The 23,406-nt window shown below is 35.6% G+C and overlaps 1 protein-coding gene across 4 annotated transcripts in view; it reads left to right on the forward strand.

The window, feature by feature from the left end:
- SPATA6 (spermatogenesis associated 6) overlaps window positions 1–23,406 on the forward strand; it is a 140,585-nt gene that overhangs the window by 5,471 nt on the left and 111,708 nt on the right. For 3 of the 4 annotated variants that reach the window (XM_045980552.1, XM_045980564.1, XM_045980556.1), the window contains exons 2-3: window positions 12,792–12,929; window positions 14,070–14,118. In XM_045980552.1, the coding sequence (XP_045836508.1) occupies window positions 12,792–12,929; window positions 14,070–14,118 (187 nt within the window). Of the gene's footprint in view, window positions 1–12,791; window positions 12,930–14,069; window positions 14,119–23,406 lie in introns of those variants that run through there. The other variant, XM_045980569.1, reaches the window with a different exon arrangement.

The following is a 23,406-nucleotide window of genomic DNA, read 5'->3' on the forward strand; positions in this document are numbered from 1 at the left end:
CTTAATCATTCTGTTGTTTTTTTTTCTCCCCAGCTTTATTGAGCTGTAATTGACACATAATATTGTATAAATCTGAGGTATACAACAGGTTGATTTGTCCTTACTGTTGTAGGGACACCTGTGTGGCTCAGTCACTTAGGTGTCTGCCTTCGGCTCAGGTCATGATCCCAGGATCCTGGGATGGAGTTCTCCGTCAGCCTCCTTGCTCAGCGGGAAGCCTGCTTCTCCCTCTGCCTTCACTCCCCCTGCCTGTGTGTGGGGAGTCTCTCTCTCTCTCTCTCTGACAAATAAATAAATAAAATCTTAAAAAAAAAAGATGTGTTTGATACATTTATAAATTGCAGAATGATCACTGCTTTAGGAGTGGCTAATTAGCTACTACCTCCATCCTGTCACATAGTTACCATTTATTTTTTGTGGTGAGGACGTTTAAGATCTATTTCCTTGGCAATATGAAGTATATAAGACTGTATTAGCTAATTACCATGTTGTACATCAGATGCCCAGACTTGCCAGTCTTACAACTAGAAGATTGTATCCTTTGACTAATAATTATCTCCCCATTTTCCCTATATCTCCCAACCCCTGGTAACCACCACTCTACTCTGCTTCTCTGAGTTTATCTTTTTTAGATTCAACATATATGTGGTATCATACAGTATTTGACTTTCTCTGACTTCCTTTGCATAGCATAATGCATTCGAGGCGCATCCAGATTGTCTCAAATCAAAGTAGGATTTCCTGCTTCCTCATGGCTATAGATTATATATGTATAATCTCACATCTTCTCATGTCTCTATGCATTCAGGGACAGTTGGGCACTTAGGTCGTTTTCCATATCTGGGCTATTGTAATACTGCAATGAACATCAGAGTACAGACATCTCTATGAGATCCTTTTTTAAATTCCTTTGGATATATACCCAGCAGTGGGATTGCTGGATCATATGGTAGTTCAAGTTTTAATTTTTTGAGGAGCTTCCATACTGTTTTCCACAGTTGCTGGACTCAGTTTACACTACCATCAATAGTGCAGTAGGGTTCCCTTTCCTCTACACCCTTGCCAACACTTAGGATTTCTTGTTTTTTTTTGATAATAGCCATTATGACATTTGTGAGGTGATATCTCACTGCGGTTTTGATTTGCACTTCTCTGATGACAGTATGTTGACTATCTTTTCATGTACCTGGTAGCCATCTGTATGCCATTCCTGGAAAACTGCTTATTCAGTTCCTTTGTATTCATTCTACTGCTGATGGACATTTTCTCAGTTTGGGGCTATTACAAATTGTATTCCTATGAATATTCTTTTTTTTTTAAGATTTTATTTATTTTGCAGAGAGAGAGAGAGAGAACATAAGCAGGGGGAGCAGCAAGCAGAAGGAAAGGAAGAAGCAGGCTCCCCGCTGAGTAGGGAGTCTGACGTGAGTCTCAGTCCCAGGACTCTGGGATCATGACCTGAGCCGAAGGCAGATGCTTAATCAACTGAGCCACCCAGGCACCGTCCCCCCTCCATGAATATTCTTATATGTCTTTTCACACATTTTGAATTCAGCACATTGCTGAAGTCTCACATTAGTTTCAGTCATTATTTGGATTTGGATTTTCTATGTGGAAAATTATGTTGTTTATGGATAAAGACAGTTTGACTTTGCCTGATCAATGTTTTTTTGTTTGTTTTGTTTTCTTTCCTTTATTGTATGTCCTTGAGTAGAATTTCTGGTATAAAGTTAAACAGTAGGAATAATAGTAGATATACTTGTCTCTTTATTTTTATTTTAAGTTGTGCTTCTGAGGTTTCACCAGTAAGTATTATATTAAATCTTATGAATTTGCTGACAATGGATTATTTTTTGACTTTAAAAAAAAAAAGCCGTGGCAATTTCATATAGTTCAGCCTAATGTAATACTGGCTCTAGGATTTTCATTTACTGAATTAAGAAAGTTCCCTTCTATTCTTCATTTTGGAAACATCCTGAGGCATTGAATTATACTGAATGCCTTTTGAGATTATTATGTAATATTGTTCCCATAGTCTTTAAAAGGACACATTTTGTGATGTTGCACTCTTTATATTCCTATGGTAAATTCTTTTTGTTAGAATGCATTATTTTTTCTGTATTTGGATTGGCTTATTTTTTTGTTTAGGATCTTTTATTTGTGTTCATACATGAGGTTTTGCTATCTGAGTCAGATATTGGTTTCATTAAGATTTCGGTGTGCTTTTTTTTTTTTTAAGATTTTATTTAACTGTCAGAGAGAAAGAAAGAGAGCGTGCAAACATGGGGAGCAGCAGGAGGAGGGAGAAGCAGGCTCACTGCTGAGCAAGGAGCCAGGCTCAGGATTAGACTCTGGGATCATGACCTGAGCTGAAGGCAGACACTTAACCTACTGAGCCACCCAGGGTCCCTTGGTTTTTTATTCTTAAACATTTATTTTAAGATATTCTAGACATATAAAAAATTATAAAGAGCAACATAATGAACACCCATGTGCCTACCTATCAGCTTAGGAAGTAAAACATTTTGGATGAAGGTGAAGCCTCCTGTATATCTCTCTAATAGAATCCTTTTTCCCTTCTGCCCTTTGGCTACTCACTATTCTGAATTTTATCATTTCTCCGCGTTTCTTAATATTTTTCTCACATTACTGTCTGTCTTTAGGGCACTTGATTTGCTTCCAAGTGATGCTTAACTGACATCCCAAAAGGATTGATAATATTGTTTTAAAATTATTTGGTTCTAAATATTTTTATTGTGATTTCTACTTTAGCTTATGAACTATTTAGGATTTAATTTCATTTTCAAGATGCATAGGATTTATATATGTGTATATACTCCCCTGTCCCATGCTATACTTACCTACACATATACAAACATACTATCTTTTATTGTGGTGTTTTAATTTAATTGCATGGGGGTATTGAATGACATCTGCATGATACTGACTATTTCCATTGAGATTTCTTTTGTGTCCTAATCCAATTATTGTGAATGTTCTCTATTTACTTGAAAATTATGTATAACTTCATTTTTTGGATGTAGGTCTCTACAGCCATTATCAAATGGAGTTTATTTTCTCCAAAATATCTTCAATTCCATATTAATTTTTGTGTCTGCCTGATCTACCAGGTTGTAATGGAGATATATTAAAATTTTCACTATGTTTATGTATTTCACTTTATTCTTGATGTATTCTAGTGCACTGTGATCTGTAGAACTGGATTCATTTCTACTTACTGTGTTTTGTACTGGGTATGTACTTTCCCTTTGGGAATTTGTGGGTTTCTTCAGTTCTAGGTAAATTCTTAGCTATTATGTCTTTGAATTTCATTTATTTCCCTCCTGTTCTCTTTTTTCCTCTGACACTGCTATTAGACATATATTGGAACTTTTATCTATTCTCCACATTTCTTAAGTGCTTTTTTTGGTGTAATTTTTGCTTTTATATCTTGTTCTAGGGAATTTTTCAGGATTATATTATTAAATTATTAAGTTAAATTTTAAAAATCTCCTGTATTGAGGGGTGTCTGGGTGACTCAGTTGGTTAAGTGTCCCAACTCTTGATTTCAGCTCTGGTCATGATCTCAGGGTCATGAGATCAAGCCTTGCATAAGACTCTGCACTGAGTATGGAACCTGCTTGAGATTCTCTCTCTCTCTCAAAGCTCCTTGCCTCTGCTCCTGGGTGTGCACATGCTCTCTCTCTCTCTCAAAAACAAACAAACTAACAAACAAAAAACCCAGGAGCACTTATGTGACTTAGTTGGTTAAGAATCTGCTTTTGGCCCAGGTCATGATTCCAGGGTCCTGGGATGGAACCCCACGTTGGACTCCCTGCTCAGAGTAGAGCCTACTTCTTCCTCTCCCTCTGCTCATTGCCCCTGCTCACTCTCTCTCCTGCTCTCTCTTTCTCAAATAAATAAATAAATAAATAAATAAAATCTTAAAAAAACCCCAAAACTCCTATGTTGAGATTTTTAACTTAACTGACTACATGTTCAAGGATTCTCATATAGTCTGTCTTCATATTTATTAATTTATTAAATTAAAAAAATTTTTTAATAAACATATAATGTATTTTTACCCCCAGGGGTACTGGTCTGTGAATCACCAGATTTACACACTTCACAGAACTCACCATAGCACATACCCTCCCCAATATCCATAACCCCATATTTTTAATTTTTTTAAAGTAAACTTCACCCCCAATGTAGGGCTTGAACTCACACCCCGAGATCAGTAGAGTCATGCTCTACTGACTGAGATAGCCAGCTGTCCCTAGTTTCTCTTTTCAAACAACTGTCAAGTAAAATACTTCTCTTTTAATTTTACAGTTTTGGGATTTAAAAAAAATTCCTCCCCTTCTTAGATGAAAAATTCTAACTACTTTTTAAAAATTGTTTTCAGATTATATAAATTACTTTAATTTTCATTTGAAGTGAAATTATTTCTGGATTGTCAACTCCATTGGGTTTTTTTTAGCTCTTGTAATTGCACTGAAATTATAGACCAGTTTTGGGAGTTTTGGGAGAATTGATATTTTAACAGTATTGAGTCTTTCAGTCCATGAACCTGGTATATTTTTACATCTATTTGGACCTTCAGTTTTTTTCAGAAGTGTTTATTGTTTTCAGTAGACATGACTCACACATATTTTGTTGAAATGTATATGTAAGTACTACATACTTCAGGTTTTAATGCTACTGTAAATGGTATTTAAAAATTTTTCATTTTATAAGTGTTACTGCTGGTATAGAGAAATAGCATTGATTTTTTGCATATTGAATTTATATCCTGTGACATCAGACTCTTTACTTATTTCTAGTAGCATTTTTGTACAGTGTAGACTACAATTAGGTTGTCTGAAAATATTCAGTTTTATTTCTTTTCAATCTGTATACCTTTTATTTCTTTTATTTTTCAAATTTCCTTTTCTTATCCTTTGCACTGGCCAGGACCTTTATAATAGTACATTGTTGAATACAAGTGTTGAGCATGGACATACTGACCTTTTTGGCTGATATTGGGGAAGCATCCAGTCTTTCAGCACTACGTATGATATCAAATTCAGGCTTTTTCATAGATATTCTTTATCAGTTGAGGAATTTCCTGCAGTCCTCTGTTTGCTAGAGCTTTTATCATGAATGGAGCTTACATGTGTCAAATGCCTTTTCTGCAGAGAAAGAATTAAAGGGAATTTCTAAGATCTAATGCTATAATACACCTTTTAGAAGTGATTTAATTATATCTAACACATGTCTATATATTATAGTCTTTTCATTTTCATGCAGTCCAAAATATTTTTTAATTTGTTTTGTAATTTCTTCTCTGACTCATATGAGTGATTTAGGAATACTGTGTTTAATTTCCAAATATTTAGTTTTTTTTTTTTTCAGGTATTTTCCTGTTATTTATTTCTATTTAATTTAATGGGGCTAGAGAATATAGTTTGCATGATTTCAGTCCTTTTACATTTGTTGAGACTTCTGTGGCTTACAGTATCATCTTTCTTGATAAATGTTTTCATGTGCACTTCGAAAAAAAAAGTATATCCTTCTGCTCTCGGATGGAGTATTACATAAATGTCAATTAGGTCAAATTATTTGAATGTTGTTCACATTTTCCATACTCTTAGTGATTTTTTGATTGCTTATTTTATCAGTTACTAAGAGGAAAGTGATGAAATTCAGTTTGTTTCATTTAATTTGATAGGATCTTATTAATTGGTTACACATTTAATTTTCTTATATCTTCTTGATTTTTGAAATTTGAAACTTGAAATTTTACAAATCAAATTTTTAATCAATATGAAATGCTTCACTTTAACTTGGGTAATCTTTCTCTTTCTGAAGTCTACTCTGTATCATATTAAGACAGTCCCCTAGCTTTCTTATGATATTCATATATTCATATGATATACCCTTTTCTATCATTTTGCTTTTATCCTGAATCTTTAATTTAAAAAAAGATATAATTCACATATATAAAATATACCCATTTAAAGCGTACAGTTCAGTGAATGTTTATATATTCATGAAGTTGTGAAACAATCACCACTAATTCCAGAGCATTTTCATCACCCTATAAAGAAATCCCATACCAGGGGTGCCTGGGTGGCTCAGTGGGCTAAAGCCTCTGCCTTCGACTCAGGTCATGATCCCAGAGTCCTGGGATCGAGCCCCGCATCGGGCTCTCTGCTCAGCAGAGAGCCTGCTTCCTCCTCTCTCTCTGCCTGCCTCTGTGCCTACTTGTGATCTCTGTCAAATAAATAAATAAATAAATAATCTTAAAAAAAAGAAAAAGAAGAAAAAGAAAAGAAATCCCATACCTGTTAGCTGCCATTCCTCCTCCTCCCTCTTCCAGAGACCCTGGCTACCACTAATTGGATTTCTAGGTCTATGGATTTGCCTTTTCTGGACATTTATATAAATGGAATCATATAATATGTGGCCTATTATGTCTGGCTTCTTTCACTTAGCATGTTTATGAGATTTATTCATGTAGCATCTGTCAGTACTTTATTCTTTTTTATGGTCGGATAATATTCCATTGTATGGATATATCACATTTTGCTAATCCATTCTTCAGTTGGTGGACGTTTGGATTGTATCTGTTTTTTGGCTATTACGAATAATGCTGCTTGTATGTATTAATACTCTTGCTTGTATGTATAATACTCTTGTATGTATTTTTGAGTTGCTGTATGTTTTCAGCACTCTTGGGTATATACCTAGGAATTGCTGAATCTTATGGTAACTATTTAGTTTTTTTGATGAACTGCCAAACTTTTTTCTACAGTGACTATGCCATCAATACATTTCCAGTAGCAAAGTGTGAGGGTTCCAATTTTTTGGGATACTCCCCAACACTTGTTTTTGTCCATCTTCTTAATTATAGTCATCCTAGTGGATGTGAAGAGGTATCTCATTATGGTTTTGATTTATATTTCCCTAATGACTCGTGATTTTGAACATTTTCATGAATTTATTGGTCATTTACTTATCTTCCTTGAAGAGATAGCTATCTTTTTTTGCTTCATGGGTTTTGGAACTCTGTTAAGTGCACATAGAGTTTCTTGAAATGTATGTCATATGTGTTTTTAATTGTTGTGTCATTATAAAATGTCCTTCTTTGTTTCTAGTCCAATTTTTGTTTTAATGTCTATTTTGTCTGAGATGAGTATAACTACTGCAGCTCTCTTTTGGTTATTGCTTGCATAGGTAAATTTTTCCATTCTTTTACTATCAACCCATTTGTGTCTTTGGAGCTGAAGTGTGTCTCTTATAGACAACGTATAGTGGGATCTATATGTTTTTATCCATTTTACAAAGTTCTGCCTTTGCTTGGAGTAGTTGGTCAGTTTACCTTTCATGTAATCACAGACAAGGTAGGAGTTGCCTCTTTCATTTTGCTATTTATTTTCTGCATATCATGTCTTTTTTTTTCTCTCTGTTTCTGCATTAGTGCCTTTGTGTTAACTGTTTTCTAATGTACCATTTTAATGCCTTTGTTTCTATTACTATATCTTTTAGTTATTTTATTAGTGATGGTTGTCCTGGGCTTCACAGTTAACATCTTGGTTTATAACAATCTAGTATGGATTAATACCAAATTTAATTTGCATAGCACACAAAACTTTTGCTTCTATTTACTTCCATTCCCTCTCTTCTTAATGATTTTATTTTCATGCAAATATATCTTTATACACATAAGCCTCATCAACACAGTTTGATAATTGCTGCTTTATGTAATTTTATTTGAAATAAGGATGGAGAAATAAGAGAAAAAAATTATACTGTCGTTATATTTATTTATGCAGTGTCCTTCCTGGTGCTTTTTTTTTTTTTTTTCTTTTTTTCATGCGGTTGGGAGTTGTCTAGTGTCCTTACATTTCCACTGAAGGATTCTCTTTAATATTTCTTGTAGGGACGTTGTGCTAATGATCTGTTCTGTTCATCCAAGAATATCTTAATTTTCCTTCCTTTTTGAAGAGAATTTTTTGTTGAAATTGAATTCTTATTTGAAAAAATTGAAGTACAATATGCAAATATTATGAAATTCCTTCAGCACTTTGAATAAGTCATCCCACTTCCTTCTAGCTTCATGTTTCTGAAGCAAAATCCGCTGTTAAACCTATTGAGGATTTTTGGTACTTGCTGAATCACTTCTCTTGTATTGCATTAAAGATTCTCTCTTCATCTTTGTCTTTTGAAAGTTTGATTATGATGTATGTGGTTTGGAATTCTTTAAGCTTGTTTGGTGTGTAGATTGCAGTTCTTTAAATTATGGAAGCTTTTGTCCATTATTTCTTTGAATATTCTTTCTGGCCATTTCTCCTCTTATTCTGGGGCTCCTATTATCTTTGTTGTTGTGCTTAATGGTATCCCACATATCTCTGAGAGTCTATTCATTTTTCTTTATTTTTCTTTCTGTTCTTTAGGATGATAATCTCAATTGACATATTTTCAGGTTCACTTACTCTTTCTTCTGCTAGCTTCTCTAGTGAATTTTTTTTTCATTTCTGTCATGTACTTTGCAACTCTGGAATTTCTATTTGGTTCTTTTAAAAAATGATTTCTGTTTATTGATATTCCTTCTTTGATGAGACATTATTGCCATGTTGCCATACTTTATTTTAGATATTTAGACAAGGTTTCCTTTAGTTCTTTGTACATATTTATAATAGGTGATTTAAAGTCTCTGTTTAGTAGAGCCAACTTCTGGGCTTCCACAGAGACAGTTTCTATTGACTGCTTTTTCCCCTGTGTATGCATCATACTCTTGTTTCTTTGTTTATAATATTTTTTGTTGAAAATTGAACATTTTAGATAATATAATAGGGAACTCTGTAAATCAAACTCCCCCTTATTTCTCAGGGTTCATTGTTTGCTGTTGCTTTTTGTTTGTTTAGTTACTTTCCTGAGTTAAAGTCTGTATTCTTTGTCATGTGTGGCCACCAGAGTCTCTTCTTGGTTAACTTAATGACTCGCTAATGATTGGATTTATATATCCTTTAAATGTCTTCAACCAATAAGTCTCCCAGTCTTTGCTAAGGATCTCTGTGTGCTTGTTGGGGCATGTTTTCTAAGCCCTACAGGGAGTTTACAACTCTGGCTTAGCCTTCATTTCCAACTATCCCAAAGCCTCAAGGTCAGCTAGAGGTGAGAGATTAGGGTTTCATCAGGTCATTTCTGGGCACATGCACAGCCCTGAACATGTGCATGATCTTCTAAATTGCCAAGAATATATTGTACTTCTCAAAGACAGCACCCTCCCCAGCCCTCACACACCCATATACATGATTTTCCAGCTTTATCTTTTAAGCATTTTGACCAGGTTATATTTTGCCTTACTTGTGATCACTGCCTCAGGCATCTGTGGTGTTAAACAATTGCTACTGATTGTTTTTGACAATTGCCTTGAGGAGAAAGGCTCTTTATATGAGTGAACTCTAGTTCAAGTCAAATAAAATCCCTGTGATAGTACCCTGGGCTTCCAGGGTACTATCAGACAGATCAAATAATGACAGTTTCCTAGGGATGGGGCTTTTGGGTAGCACTGAACCTGTTCTCCTCCAGTGTCTGTGGGACTGCTGGTTTTCATGACTACTATAATTCTAAGGATTTCGGTTTTCAAGGTTTCAGAAGACCTGAGTAGAGGGGATTGGGAGTAGAATATATTAACATACCACAGTATCACTTTTTTAACCAAAGTTCGGCTGTTTTTCTCCAATAAATGCTCTTCAGATTGTTGCACATCTCTGGTTAATTTTTAGAGCTGTAAAAAGTTCATTTTGACAGTTGTTGGTAGTATTCCCTTTTGCTTTTATAGAGGGGGCTGATTTTTGGAGGTATTTGATCTACCATTCTGAAAGTACCTTTTCTTTTTTTTTTTTTTATACTTTTTAAATTTTTTTATAAACATGATGTATTTTTAGCCCCAGGGGTACAGGTCTGTAAATCACCAGGTTTACACACTTCACAGCACTCACCACAGCACACCCCCCTCAATGTCTATAAACCCATCACCCTCTCTCGACACCCCTCCCCCCAGCAACCCTCAGTTTGTTTTGTGAGATTAAGAGTCTCCTGTGGTTTGTCTCCCTCCCGATCGCATCTTGTTTCATTTATTCTTTTCCTACACCCCAAACCCCCCACATTGCATCTCCACTTCCTCATATCAGGGAGATCGTATGATAGTTGTCTTTCTCTGATTGACTTATTTTGCTAAGCATTATACCCTCCAGTTCCATCCATGTTGTCGCAAATGGCAAGATTTCATTTCTTTTGATGGATGCATAGTATTCCATTGTATATATATACCACATCTTCTTTATCCATTCATCTGTTGATGGACATCTAGGTTCTTTCCATAGTTTGGCTATTGTGGACATTGCTGCTATAAACATTGGGGTGCACGTGCCCCTTCGGATCACTACGTTTGTATCTTTAGGGTAAATACCCAGTAGTACAATTGCTGGGTCATAGGGCAGCTCTATTTTCAACTTTTTGAGGAACCTCCATGCTGTTTTCCAGAGTGAAAGTACCTTTTCTATGTCTGTATTTATCTTTAAAGGAATTTTCTTTGAAGACCACATATTATGTCTTGCCTTTTCATCCAATCTGAACAATTTCTGCTATTTAATTAGAATGCTTAGAATATTTGCATTCATGTAATTATCCATATGGTTGTTTTATTTTCTGTTTGTCCCATCTGATTTTCTTTACCCATCCTCCTTTCCTGATTTCTTTTTGGAAAGCTGCTCAATGTTCTTTTAAGGCATGGCAGAATTTGTAGAATTGTGGATGAGAAAAACTCATGCTTTCTCACATATCTTACACATTGGAAAGATAGTAGTTTCTAGTAGGACAATTAGAGCAGCTGTGCTACTCAATAGAAATAGAATATAAGTAACAAATTTGAACCAAGGATGTAATTTAAAATTTTTTACCGCTACATTTTAAAAAGTTAAAAGAAGTAGATAAATTAATTTTAATAATAATTTTATTTAGATCGGTATATTCAAGGCATTAGTTATTAATGAGATATTTTGTGCTGATTTTGTAATGAGTCTTCAAAATCTTTTTGAATAAGTCTTCAAAATCTTCCAAATCTTTTATTTTACACTCAGTATCTATCTAAATTTTGGACTAGCCACAACTATAGGCATAAGTGGCTTTCAGATACCACCTTGGGTATTGTGGCGTTAAAGGGATTCTAACAGATTTGATTTTAGTGAGGCACAGTAAGAAATGAAGGTGATGGGCAACATGAAATTTGCTGAGGACATGGATTTTAATAGATTTTAATGATCAGTGGGGGAGTATATTAGGGCAGAAGTGGAAAACAATAAGAGGGAGATGGAGTCAAAATGTCTGGCACAGAAAATAATCTTAGCTGCTCTGTATAAAGAGACATGAAGTCTTAGTCATTTATTCAGTGCAGGAATGTGTTGAGATGACAAATGATAATGATTTTCAGTCGAAACTAGCTATAGCTAGTATTGGTTGAATGCTCTGTTAGGCACTTTTCTGAGCACTTTTGAATTTTTTGTATTCATTCATTTACTGTGTCATTTTAAATAAGAGTATCACCTATACTTTCTTGGGGCTCTGTTGTTATCATATATAAAAAATATGAAGCTGTACTTGATGATCTCTAAGCTTCTCCCAAATACCAAAATCTATGGTTTTGGATATATTGATGAGGAAAATAAAGTTTCTGTCCTTGGCTATTATAATTTAAAAATATGAGATGTATTCACTTAATTAAAATGTGTGGAGACAATAATTGGGCCTTAAGAGAACTACAAAATGTTATGAGAATCTAAAATGTATTTACTTGAATATAGTAAATTTTTGGTAAATGTTTGGATTAGATTGAATTGAATAATGATAGCTGGTGAGTCAAAAGAAGTTTTGTGTAGGAGATGCAGTTGATTGATGTAAGCCTTGGGAAGTGGTGAGTGTAAATGAGGAGGAGATGGAATGGAGTGTTGAATAATCATCCAGATAATGGGAGAATGTAATGTGTGCGTTCAGAGGATAATAAAAAATACTTTGTATTATTGGGGAGCCATTGAGAAATATTACTATGTGGGTAAGTTGGATTCAAATCTTAGAGAGCATTTAATATCCTACTAAGTGTGTGGTTGATCACTGCCAATGAAATATGGCAGGGACTGGGGAGACTGTGCCATGTAGTTTTTAGAAACCCTATATTTTGTGCCTATACTTTCTGTCAATGATGAGGCTAATTAAGTACAATTTCATATTTAAAAAATTTCATTCACTGGCTTTGAAACTTTGTCATATGGCTTTTGATGAGGGTGTGTATCGGCTGCTGTTTAGGATGGTACAGGTCAGATTTGTGCTTTTTAATCGCTAGTTTTTGTGTGTGTCCTCTAGGATAGTGCTGCGTTTCTGCTGAGTCTTAATCCTTTGTGATTAAATGATGCTGAGTAAGTGTATATCAGCATTCAACATAAAGTGGGTGCCTAAGGCTGACTGTTTAAAACTGTTAGTGTCTGTCCCAAGAGCCAGTACACAGAGCTTCAAATGTGGCACAAAGAACCAAATGGAAAATCATAGATTTCTCAGAGGGATGGAAGTTATAAGGGCATTTCATTTAGCTCTGCAAACATGAGAATCTCTCTCTCCTTTTTTTATTTGAGTGTAATTTTATTAGCTTAGCAGACTATTGTTTTTATGTAATGCCTTGTAAAGTATTTTAGTAGGATAGTTCAGGGGATTCGTAAAGCAGTTACATCTCTCTATTTAATTTCATTCAGGTAACTTGTCCAGGAGTGGTGCTGAAAGACAAGGAGGACATCTATCTTAGCATCTGTGTGTTTGGCCAATACAAAAAGACACAATGTGTCCCAGCCAATTTTCCACTGGTCTTCAATGCCAGAATGGTGTTTGAAAAGGTGAGTTCAAATGTTTACAAATAATCAGAGTACTTCTGAATTTTTGATAAAAACCCAGAACACAAATTATTGTTGCTGACTATATACTTTGGTTTATTCAAAAGGAGATTTGTAATTTAAACCTGAAAATAAATATTCATTACTTATGCATTGAATCAGTTGCCTCTTTTTCAGGATGGATCAGTTTATTTCTAAAATTGTGTTAGTGGGCTTTATTTAAAATAGAGCATCTGAGTATTAAATAATTTTTATAAAAAAGAGAGAGGAGACATTAATAGGTAAAAATTTACAATGGCTATCTTGTGGTACTTCATCTATGAGTTTCTTTTCTATTTTTCCCTGAAACTGCTGCCTCTCGTTATTACTAATCATATTCCTCATTTTTTTATTTCCTTCTTTCCTTCCTTCCTTTTCCTTTTCTTCTGCAAGGAATTACCCATGTCTCACTTTGTTCCATGTACTGTTCTATAGGCACTGGGTAAACAAGACAAACAGCCTCCTCTCTCAGAGCTTTCATTGTAATATGAGAAACAGAAAATAATCAAGTAAACACAGGAATAATGCAATTTTAGATAGTGGTAAGTGTCATGAAAGAACTAAAGGGAAGGCAGGGGGACAGGGAGGGGCTGAGTGATTAGGGGGATTATCTAATTTAAAGGATAGAGAAGGCAGTAACAAGCTGAACCTGAATTATGAAGGATAGAGAAGGCAGTAACAAGCTGAACCTGAATTATGAGACAGCTATCAGTTATTCAAAGGTCTAGGGGAAAAGTATTCAAAGCAGAGGAATAGCAAATATAGAGGCATCTTGTTGGGAATAAGTTTGATGAGTTGCAGGAGCACCAAGAAGGCCAGTATGACCATAGAAGCAAGCAGGGGAGGAACTGGAGGTGAAGATAAAGCACGGGTAAAGTTGGAGAGGGAGCGTCGGCCAGCCGTAATATGCAATTGTCAAATTCTCCATAGTGATCATGGGAAGCAGAGTCGAAGTAACAGTCTTCAATAACGTCAAAAGTTTCTTTGGTTGGGAAAGGAGTATTTGGGGAATGAGAGGGAAAACACAGAGAGTGTTGTTTTATGTGTATATTCCTCTCACTTCCTCCTTTCCACCTTGCCTCCCTCCCTGCTCTCCCTCTGTAGGTGTTCCCTGAAGCAGTTGACCCTGGAGATGTGGTTGCACAGCTTGAATGTAAGTCTTTAAAAATTCCTGATTCTAGGACCAAATGTCTAGCTTAGCAGACTATTAATTCTAAAATGTCTAGGACATTTTAGAATTACGCTTCTTAATCTTGGGTTAGGTAAAAGTTAAAAAGAGTCTACTAAGAATTTTAAAAATCTTGAGTTGATAATTTAAAAACAATTTTTAAAAACATTTTTCAGAATATACCTGGAAATAATAAAATATATATGTGCTGTACAGAGGCTGAGAGTTTTTGCTTTTTCTGTGTTAGGTCTGTGGGTATCAAAAAGACTTACTTGAACCTTATATTGATTTAGATGATATGAAGTGTTTTTGATGTAAAGATAGAGATCCACGTTGGGTGGGGCTTTGCTCTGCAAGCAAGCATATGTCTTTAACCCCAGTGTATTAGAAATTAATAGAGTAAATAATAGAAGATTGAGGTAATGGCAGCTTAAAATTATATATGATTTGCATTTTGTATTTCATCTAATATGTTGGTAAATTATTTGAAGTGGCATTTTCAAGGCTGTGATTAATAGTAAATTCCTCAAAGTACTAGGAATCAACTATAAAAATATACAACTATTTTTGAGAGCAGCAATGCAACGCTGTATATATACTTGGGAATAAGTTACTCAAGCTCTGGGTATGAAATGAAAAACTCTGTTTTTTATTCTTGTGATTAGAGAGGGATCTGAGATCACCAGTTTGGTCTAATAAATATCTGTGGTTCAAAACATCAACAATAATGTGCATCATCAATGTCACCTGTTTTTCCCCTCTGCACCCCACTGGGATTCCAGCCTTGTAGAAACATGGAACCCAGCACCATGCTGAAATGTGGGCATATGGGGAGAAATAGGGCCAGCTTACTGTCTTATCTTTGTGAATTATACAGTTTAATGATTCTTATCCAGAGAACTCTTTATGGCCAGTGTCAATACCTTATTTATTTTTTTGTAGTTGTTCTAGTGCTTGATACTCTTTTTTGTTTTTTTAAGATTTTATTTACTTATTTGACAGATAGAGATCACAAGTATGCAGAGAGGCAGGCAGAGAGAGAGGAGGAAGCAGGCTCCCCGCCAAGCAGAGAGCCCGATGTGGGACTCGATCCCAGGACCCTGAGATCATGACCCGAGCCGAAGGCAGAGGCTTAACCCACTGAGCCAGTCGGGCGCCCCTAGTGCTTGATATTCTATCTTTCACTGATGGATTAGATAGGCGGCAGTTTGGTGTTAGTAGGTAAATGCCTTTTTAAAAATTAACATTAAATAAATGTTAATATTTCTTATATATCTTCCTCAATAACTGGGAAATTGTGTTGTGTATCTTAGAAAATATGAATTCTGATATCTAAATATCTAAATATTATCTAATATCTAGTATTGTTATATCATCTAAATATGAGATAATTATTTCATCTGAAATTCTTTTGTTCAAAACAATTTTTTTTTTACTATTTGTATTTTTTTTAAAGATCGATTTATTTATTTGAGAGAGAGAAAGAGAAGGAGAGTGGGAGCGGGGGAAGGGACAGAGGGAGAGAATATTCAAGCAGATTCTTGCTGAGCTCAGGGCCCCATACAGGGCCCAGTCTCATAGACCATGAGATCAGGACCTGGACCAAAACCAAGAATTGAATGCTTAACTGACTGAACTACACAGGTACCCCTTTTTTTCTATTTGATTTGAAATTTTGGGACTATAAGAAGAGTACTTAGTGGTTATTATTGTGGTTATTATTATTTGGAAACTTTCTTGTCTTGCTTTTTCTGATTTAGTTTTTCTCTTAGGTCTCTTCCCATCCTACTGATTCTACTTTTTGGTATCTTTCTAAAACTCCTCTTTCTCTGCTCTGTCTTTAAATATTACTATTCCACTGGCTTTACTTCTCTGGTCTCTTTTTATGTATTTATTTTCTATTTTCTCCTTATATTTTGCTCTTCAAAGACTAGGCTTCATGTATTCTCTATCTTCTGAAGACTTACACGTCAGTCCTTATCTTTGACCTCTCTTGTGAGCTGTGGCTCCCCTTTTTCTTTTACTTTTTTTCTTTAGGTTTACAGTCTTTCATTGTCCACTAACCATATTAATATGAAAAATTAAAAACATACTAAGAGTGGTGAGAATGGGACAATGAAGCCCAATATATCTATTGTCCAGCTTCAACAATTTTCAACATATTATCAGTCTTATTACATGTGCACCCTGCCACTTAAAGTAATTGTGGGTATCTTTAAAAGCAAATCTTTACATCATTTTACCACAAGTATTCTAGATACACATACACACATACCACTATGCTGGTATCATGCAAGAAAATTAATAATTTTTAATAATATCAAATATGTCGTCATTATGAAGATTTCCCCACTTGTCACCAAAACATCTTTTTACAGTTGGTTTGCTAAAATCAGAATCCAATCAAGGTATAGTTCATACTCTATGTATCAGTGTTTACCTCTTGAGTCTTTTTCTCTGTATTTGTGTCCCTCACTTTTTTTTTTAAGATTTTATTTTTAAGTAATCTGCACACCCATCGTGGGGCTCAAACCTACAACCCCAACGTCAAGAGTCACACACTCCACCGCCTGAGTCAGCCAGGCACCCCTTTACCGCTGTGAATTTACTAGAAAAACCAAGTCCTTTAGAATATCCTTTAACTTGGATTTGACTGATTGCTTCCTTAAAGGACTGTTGAGTTGTTTATTACTGTATTATGTAAACTGATAATTAGATCTAGAGGTTTGATTAGATTCAGGCTTTATTTTTTTGGCAAGAATCCTTCAGAGTTGATGCTGTGTACTTGTAAAATATCAAGTCGTATATGAGTCTGATGGTCTTAAGTTTAGTGATGTTAAAATTGATGATTTAGCTCCAGGCAGCACCAGCCTGATTCTTCCATTGCAAAGTTCCTCATCAGTCTTTCCTCAAGTAACTTTGAGATCCGTCTTTTAAGTTGGGATGACAAAGTGTGATTTTCCTAATATTGTCACTTTCTGTATTTATTAGCTGGAATTCCTCTATAAAAGAAATCTTCTTTATTAGCAATTTGTTTACTCTGAAACATAGTTCTTGTAAGAAAGGCAGAGTCATTCTTCCCTTCTTCCCTTACAGTAATAGCTTTAGTGAGGCATAATTTGCATATCATAAAATTCACCATTGTAATTGTAGTTAAATGACTTCTAGAAAATTTATGCAGTTGTGAACCATCCTCACAATTCAATTTGTGATACTGCCATGACCCGAAAGATTCCCCGATGCTCATCTACCAGCATTCCTAATGCCTGCTTCCCATCCCCAACGACCACAGATCTATTTTCTCTCTTTGCCTTTTCTAGAAATTTCATGTGAATAGATTCATATTATATATAGTCTTTTGTGTCTGGCTTCTTTCACTTAGAATAACATTTTTGAGATCTATCCATGTTGTTCTATGTATTAGTACTTCATTCTTCTTTATTGACAAATTAGTATTCTATTGTATGAAATTTATTTCCCTTTCTAAAACTCCAAAACATTGGAGTGAAATTAAAGATCAGCTTAAAAAAGCAAATGAAATGACACAGCATGTTTATAGATCAGAGATAGTTCATGAAGGCAGTTCTCCTAAAATTTTTTTCTACATTTAACATTATTTCTATTTTATGGACATTTGGATGAATATTGGATTATTTCTGGTTTTTAGCTCTTATGAACAGTACTGCTATGAATATATGGCTATAAGCTGGATTGTATACTATGTATATGTTTAACTTTTTAAAAGATTTTATTTATTTATTTGCAAGAGAGAGTGAGACCCTGAGGGAGAGCATTAGGGAAGGGGAGGGGCAGAGGGAGGGGGAGTAGCAGACTCCCTACTGAGCTGGGAGCCCAGTATCCTAGGGCTATGACCTGAGCAGAAGGCAGATACTTAACCAACTGAGCCACCCAGGTGCCCCTGTGTTTAACTTTTTTTTCCTTTTTTTTTAAATTTAATTTCTTTTCAGTGTAACAGAATTCATTGTTTATGCACCACACCCAGTGTTCCATGCAATACATGCCCTCCGTAATACCCACGACCAGGCTCCCCCAACCTCCCTCTCCCCGCCCCTTCAAAACCCTCAGATTGTTTTTCAGAGTCCATAGTCTCTCATGGTTAATTTCCCTCTCCAATTTCCCTCAACTACCTTCTCCTCTCCATCTCCCCATGTCCTCCGTGTTATTTCCTTTGCTCCACAAATAAGTGAAACCATATCATAATTGACTCTCTCTGCTTGATTTATTTCACTCAGCATAATCTATTCCAGTCCTGTCCATGTTGGTACAAAAGTTGGATGTTCATCCTTTCTGATGGAGGCATAATACTCCATAGTGTATATGGACCACATCTTCCTTATCCATTTGTCCATTGAAGGGCATCTTGGTTCTTTCCACAGTTTGGTGACCGTTTCCACAGTTTGGCCATTGCTGCTATGAACATTGGGGTACAGATGGCCCTTCTTTGCACTAAATTTGTATCTTTGGGGTAAATACCCAGTAGTGCAATTGTAGGGTCATAGGGAAGCTCTATATTTAATTTCTAAAGGATTCTCCATACTGTTCTCCAAATTTGCTTGCATTCCCACCAACAGTGTAAGAGGGTTCCCCTTTCTCCACATCCTCTCCAACACACATTGTTTCCTGTCTTGCTAATTTTGGCCATTCTAACTGATATAAGGTGGTATCTCAATGTGGTTTTGATTTGAATCTCCCTGATGGCTTAGCTAGTGATGATGAACATTTTTTCATGTGTCTGATAGCCATTTGTATGTCTTCACTGAAGAAGTGTCTGCTCATGCCTTCTGCCCATTTTTTGACATGATTATCTGTTTTGTGTGTGTTGAGTTTGAGAAGTTCTTTATAGATCCTGGATATCAGCCTTTTTTCTGTACTGTCATTTGCAAATATCTTCTCCCATTCCGTGGGTTGCCTCTTTGTTTTGTTTAACTTTTAAAGAAACTGTCCACCTGTTTTCCAAAGTTACTGTACCATTTTAATTCCCATCAGCAATGTACAAACGTTCCAGTTTTTCCGCACCATCCCCAAAAATTGGTATTGTGAATCTTTTGGAGTAGAGTAGTCCCCTTTATTAGTGGTTTCCACTTTCTACAGTTTCAGTTACCCATGATCAACCAGGGTCCAGAAGACAATGATTCTCCTTCTTACATTTTTTCAGGTCAGTAGCAGCCCAATGCTGCCTCACACTGCCTGTGACATTCACCTCACTTCATCTCATCATGTAGGCATTTTACCATCTCACATCATCACAGGAAGGCTGATTACATAAGAGTGATTACAGTAAGATATTTGGAGAGAGAGAGATGCCATATTTACCTAACTTTCATTACAGTATATTGTTATAATTGTTCTCTGTTATTAGTTATTTTTAATTTCTTACTGTACCTAATTTATAAATTAAACTTTATCATAGCTATGAATGTATAGGAAAAAATACAGTATATCTAGGGTTCGGTGACGTCCCTGGTTTCAGGCATCCACAGGAGGTCCACCTGGAATGCATCATGCAAGGATGAAACCAAGGGACAACTCTATGGACATTTTGGTGGATGTGTAATTCTATCTCATTGTATTTTAAATTTGCATTTCAATAATGACTAATGATGTTGAGCATCTTTCCATGCGCTTATTAGGTATTCATATATCTTTTTCTAAAATGCTTATCCAAATCTTTTGCCAGTTTTTGTATTGGGTTGTTTGTCTTTTTATTGAGTTGTAAGCTTTTATAAAAAGTTTTTTTAAAATATTCTAAATATAAGTCCTTTATCAGATATATGATTTGTAAATTTTTTTTCCCCAGTCTGTGGCTTGTTTTTTCATTCTCTTAATGGTATCTTTCAAAGAATAAAAGCAGTGAAGTGCAATATATCAATGTTTTTCATATATGGCTCATGTTTTTGGTGTCATATCTGAAATCGTCACTTAATTCAAGGTCATAAACACTTCCCCCTAATTTTTTTCTAGAAATTTTATAGTTTTACTCCTTTGCATTTAGGTCTACGATCCATTTTGAATTAATTTTTGTCTATGATGAGAGGCAAAAGTCTAGTTCTTTTTTTTCTTTTGTTTTGTTTGTTTTCTTTTCTTTTCTTTTCAGAATGTGGCTGATCAGTTGTCTCCGCGTTTGCTAAAGACTGTCCTTTCCCCCTTTGAGTTTCCTTACATCAGTTTTGAAAACCAATGGACTATAAATGTGAGGGGTTACTTGTAGACTCTATAATCAGTTCCATTCATCTATATGGCTAGCCTATGTCAATGCAACTGTTTTGATTACTCTGGCTTTATAGTAAGTTTTGAAATCAGGTTTAAGTCCTTCAGCTTTGTTTTTTACTATTTCTAGGTTCTTTACATTCCATATACATTTTAGAGTCAGCTTGTCAATTTCCATATAAGAATTTGGGAGGAAGAATGGTGAATAGGAATAGTGTTGATGCCTTCATAAACTATGAATTCTGTGATGTGAGAACATGGTGTGTTTATTTTTTTATTTTTTAGATAATCTTTAATTTCTCTCAGCAGTGTTTTGGAGTTTTTAGTACACAGGTCATGCATTTCTTGTGTTATATTTATTTCTAAATGTGTCATTGTTTTTGATGCTATTGTTAAATTTATTTCTGACTATGTCATTCTTTTTGTTGGTAAAAAATAGAATTATTTTCTCAACTTTATATTTGAATTCTTATTTACTATTCTGTAGAAATAAAATTGATTTTACATATTTATCTTGAACCCTGAACCTGTTAAACTTATTAGGTCAGGTAGGGTTTTTGTTGTTCTTGTTGATTTTTTTGTAAGTTAATTTTTATATACATAATTATACTGTCTGAGAATAAATGCAGTTTTACTTTTTTCTTTCTAATGCACACGCCTTTTATTAAAAAATTTTTTTAAAGATTTATTCATTTATTTTAGTTGGGGGAGGGACAGAGGGAAGGAGAGAATCTCCAGCAAAGTCCCCACTGAGCACAGAGCCTGATGCGAGGCTTAATCGCAGGACCCCAAGATCATGAGCTGAGCCAAAACTAAGAGTCAGATGCTTAACTAACCAGACACTCAGGCGCCCTTAATATATATGCCTTTAATGTTTTTCTTGCCCTACTGCCTTGGCTAGAGCTTCCAGTACATTGCTGAAAAGAAGTGGTGAAAGCAAACATTCTTGCTTTGTTTCTGATGTGAGGGGAAAAACATTATTGCTATTAAATTTGATGTTAACTGTAGTTTTTTTTTTTTTAAAGATTTTATTTATTTATTTGAGAGAGAGACAGTGAGAGAGAGCACGAGTGAGGAGAAGGTCAGCAGACTCCCCGTGGAGCTGGGAGCCCGATGCAGGACTCGATCCCGGGACCCCGGGATCATGACCTGAGCCGAAGGCAGTCGTCCAACCAACTGAGCCACCCAGGCGTCCCTGATGTTAACTGTAGTTTTTATTGTAGATTTTAAAAAAAACTCTTATTAGAAGATATGTTATTGATAAAAGATGAAGAGATCTGTTCCTAACTGGTTGAGAGCTTATATCATGCATGAGTATTGAGTTTTGTTATATGCTTTTCCATGTGTTTTTCATGTGTTTTCCCTTTTATTCTATTAATGTGGTTCATTATGTTATGGATTTTCAATGGTATACCAATCTTCTTTCACTCTTGGGAAAAATCCTAATTGGTTATGGCATATAATCCTTTTTATGTTTTTCTGGATTCAGTTTTCTTTTTTTTTTTTTTTAAGATTTTAATTATTTATTTGACAGAGATATAGAGAGCACCAGTAGGCAGAGAGGCAGGCAGAGGGAGGGGGGAAGCAGGTTCTCCGCTGAGCAGAGAGTCCAACACTGGGCTTGATCCAGGACTCTGAGATCATGACCTGAGCCAAAGGCAGAGGCTTAATCCACTGAGCCACCCAGGCACCCCTGGATTCAGTTTTCTAATATTTGTTAATGATTTGTTTAAAAAAGTTTTATTTAAATTCCATTTAGTTAACATATAGTGTATTATTAGTTTCAGGGATAGATTTTAGTGATTCATTGTTTGCATGTAATACCCAGAGCTCATTATATCAGGTGCCCTCCTTAATGCCCATCACCCAATTACCCCATCTGCCTACCCATCAATTATACAGTTTCTTTTTCTTTTTTTTAATTAATTTATTTATTTTCAGCATAACAGTACTCATTGTTTTTGCACCACACCCAGTGCTCCATGCAATACGTTCCCTCTCTATTACCCTCCACCTGGTTCCCCAACCTCCCACCCCCCACCCCTTCAAAACCCTCAGGTTGTTTTTCAGAGTCCATAGTCTCTCATGGTTCATCTCCCCTTCCAATTTCCCACAACTCCCTTCTCCTCTCCATCTCCCCATGTCCTCCATGTTCTTTGTTATGCTCCACAAATAAGTGAAACCATATGATACTTGACTCTCTCTGCTTGACTTATTTCGCTCAGCAAATTATACAGTTTTTTTTTTTTTTTTTTTTTTAAAGATTTTATTTATTTATTTGACAGAGAGAGATCACAAGTAGACAAAGAGGCAGGCAGAGAGAGAGAGAGGGAAGCAGGCTCCCCGCTTAGCAGAGAGCCTGATGTGGGACTCGATCCCAGGACCCTGAGATCATGACCTGAGCCGAAGGCAGCGGCTTAACCCACTGAGCCACCCAGGCGCCCCCAAATTATACAGTTTTTAAGTAGTTTCCACTCCCAGAGTGGAGCCCAGTGCAGGGCTTGAACTCACAACCCTGAGATCAAGACCTGAGCTGAGATCAAGTGTTGGATGCTTAACCTACTGAGCCACACAGGTGTCTGTTATTAATTTTTATATCTATGAGAAACTTGATCTGTAGTTTTGTAATTTTTCTGTCTTGCTCTATTATCAAAGTAATACTAGCCTCATAAAATGAATTGAGAAATGTGTCCTTTATTTCCTGGAAGAGTTTGTATAGGAGTGATAATTTTTTTTTTAATATTTTCTTTCTTATTTTGAGAGAGAGAGTGAGCAGGGAGAGCAGAGGGGGAGAGAGAATCTGAAACAGGCTGTGCACTGAGCACAGAGCCCAATGCAGGGCTTGATGTCATGACTGTGAGATCATGACCTGAGCTGAAGCCAAAAGTCGGCCATTTAAGCAACTGAGCCACGCAGTTGCCCCATATTGATATTATTTTATCTTTAAGTATTTATTAGAATTCACCTGGACCTGGGCTCTTTTGGAGAAGGGGGGTTAAATTACTACATCAGTTCTTTCTTATGTATCTATTTCTTCTTGAGTTA

Source organism: Meles meles, chromosome 1 (assembly GCF_922984935.1).
Source record: "Meles meles chromosome 1, mMelMel3.1 paternal haplotype, whole genome shotgun sequence".
NCBI lineage: Eukaryota > Metazoa > Chordata > Mammalia > Carnivora > Mustelidae > Meles > Meles meles.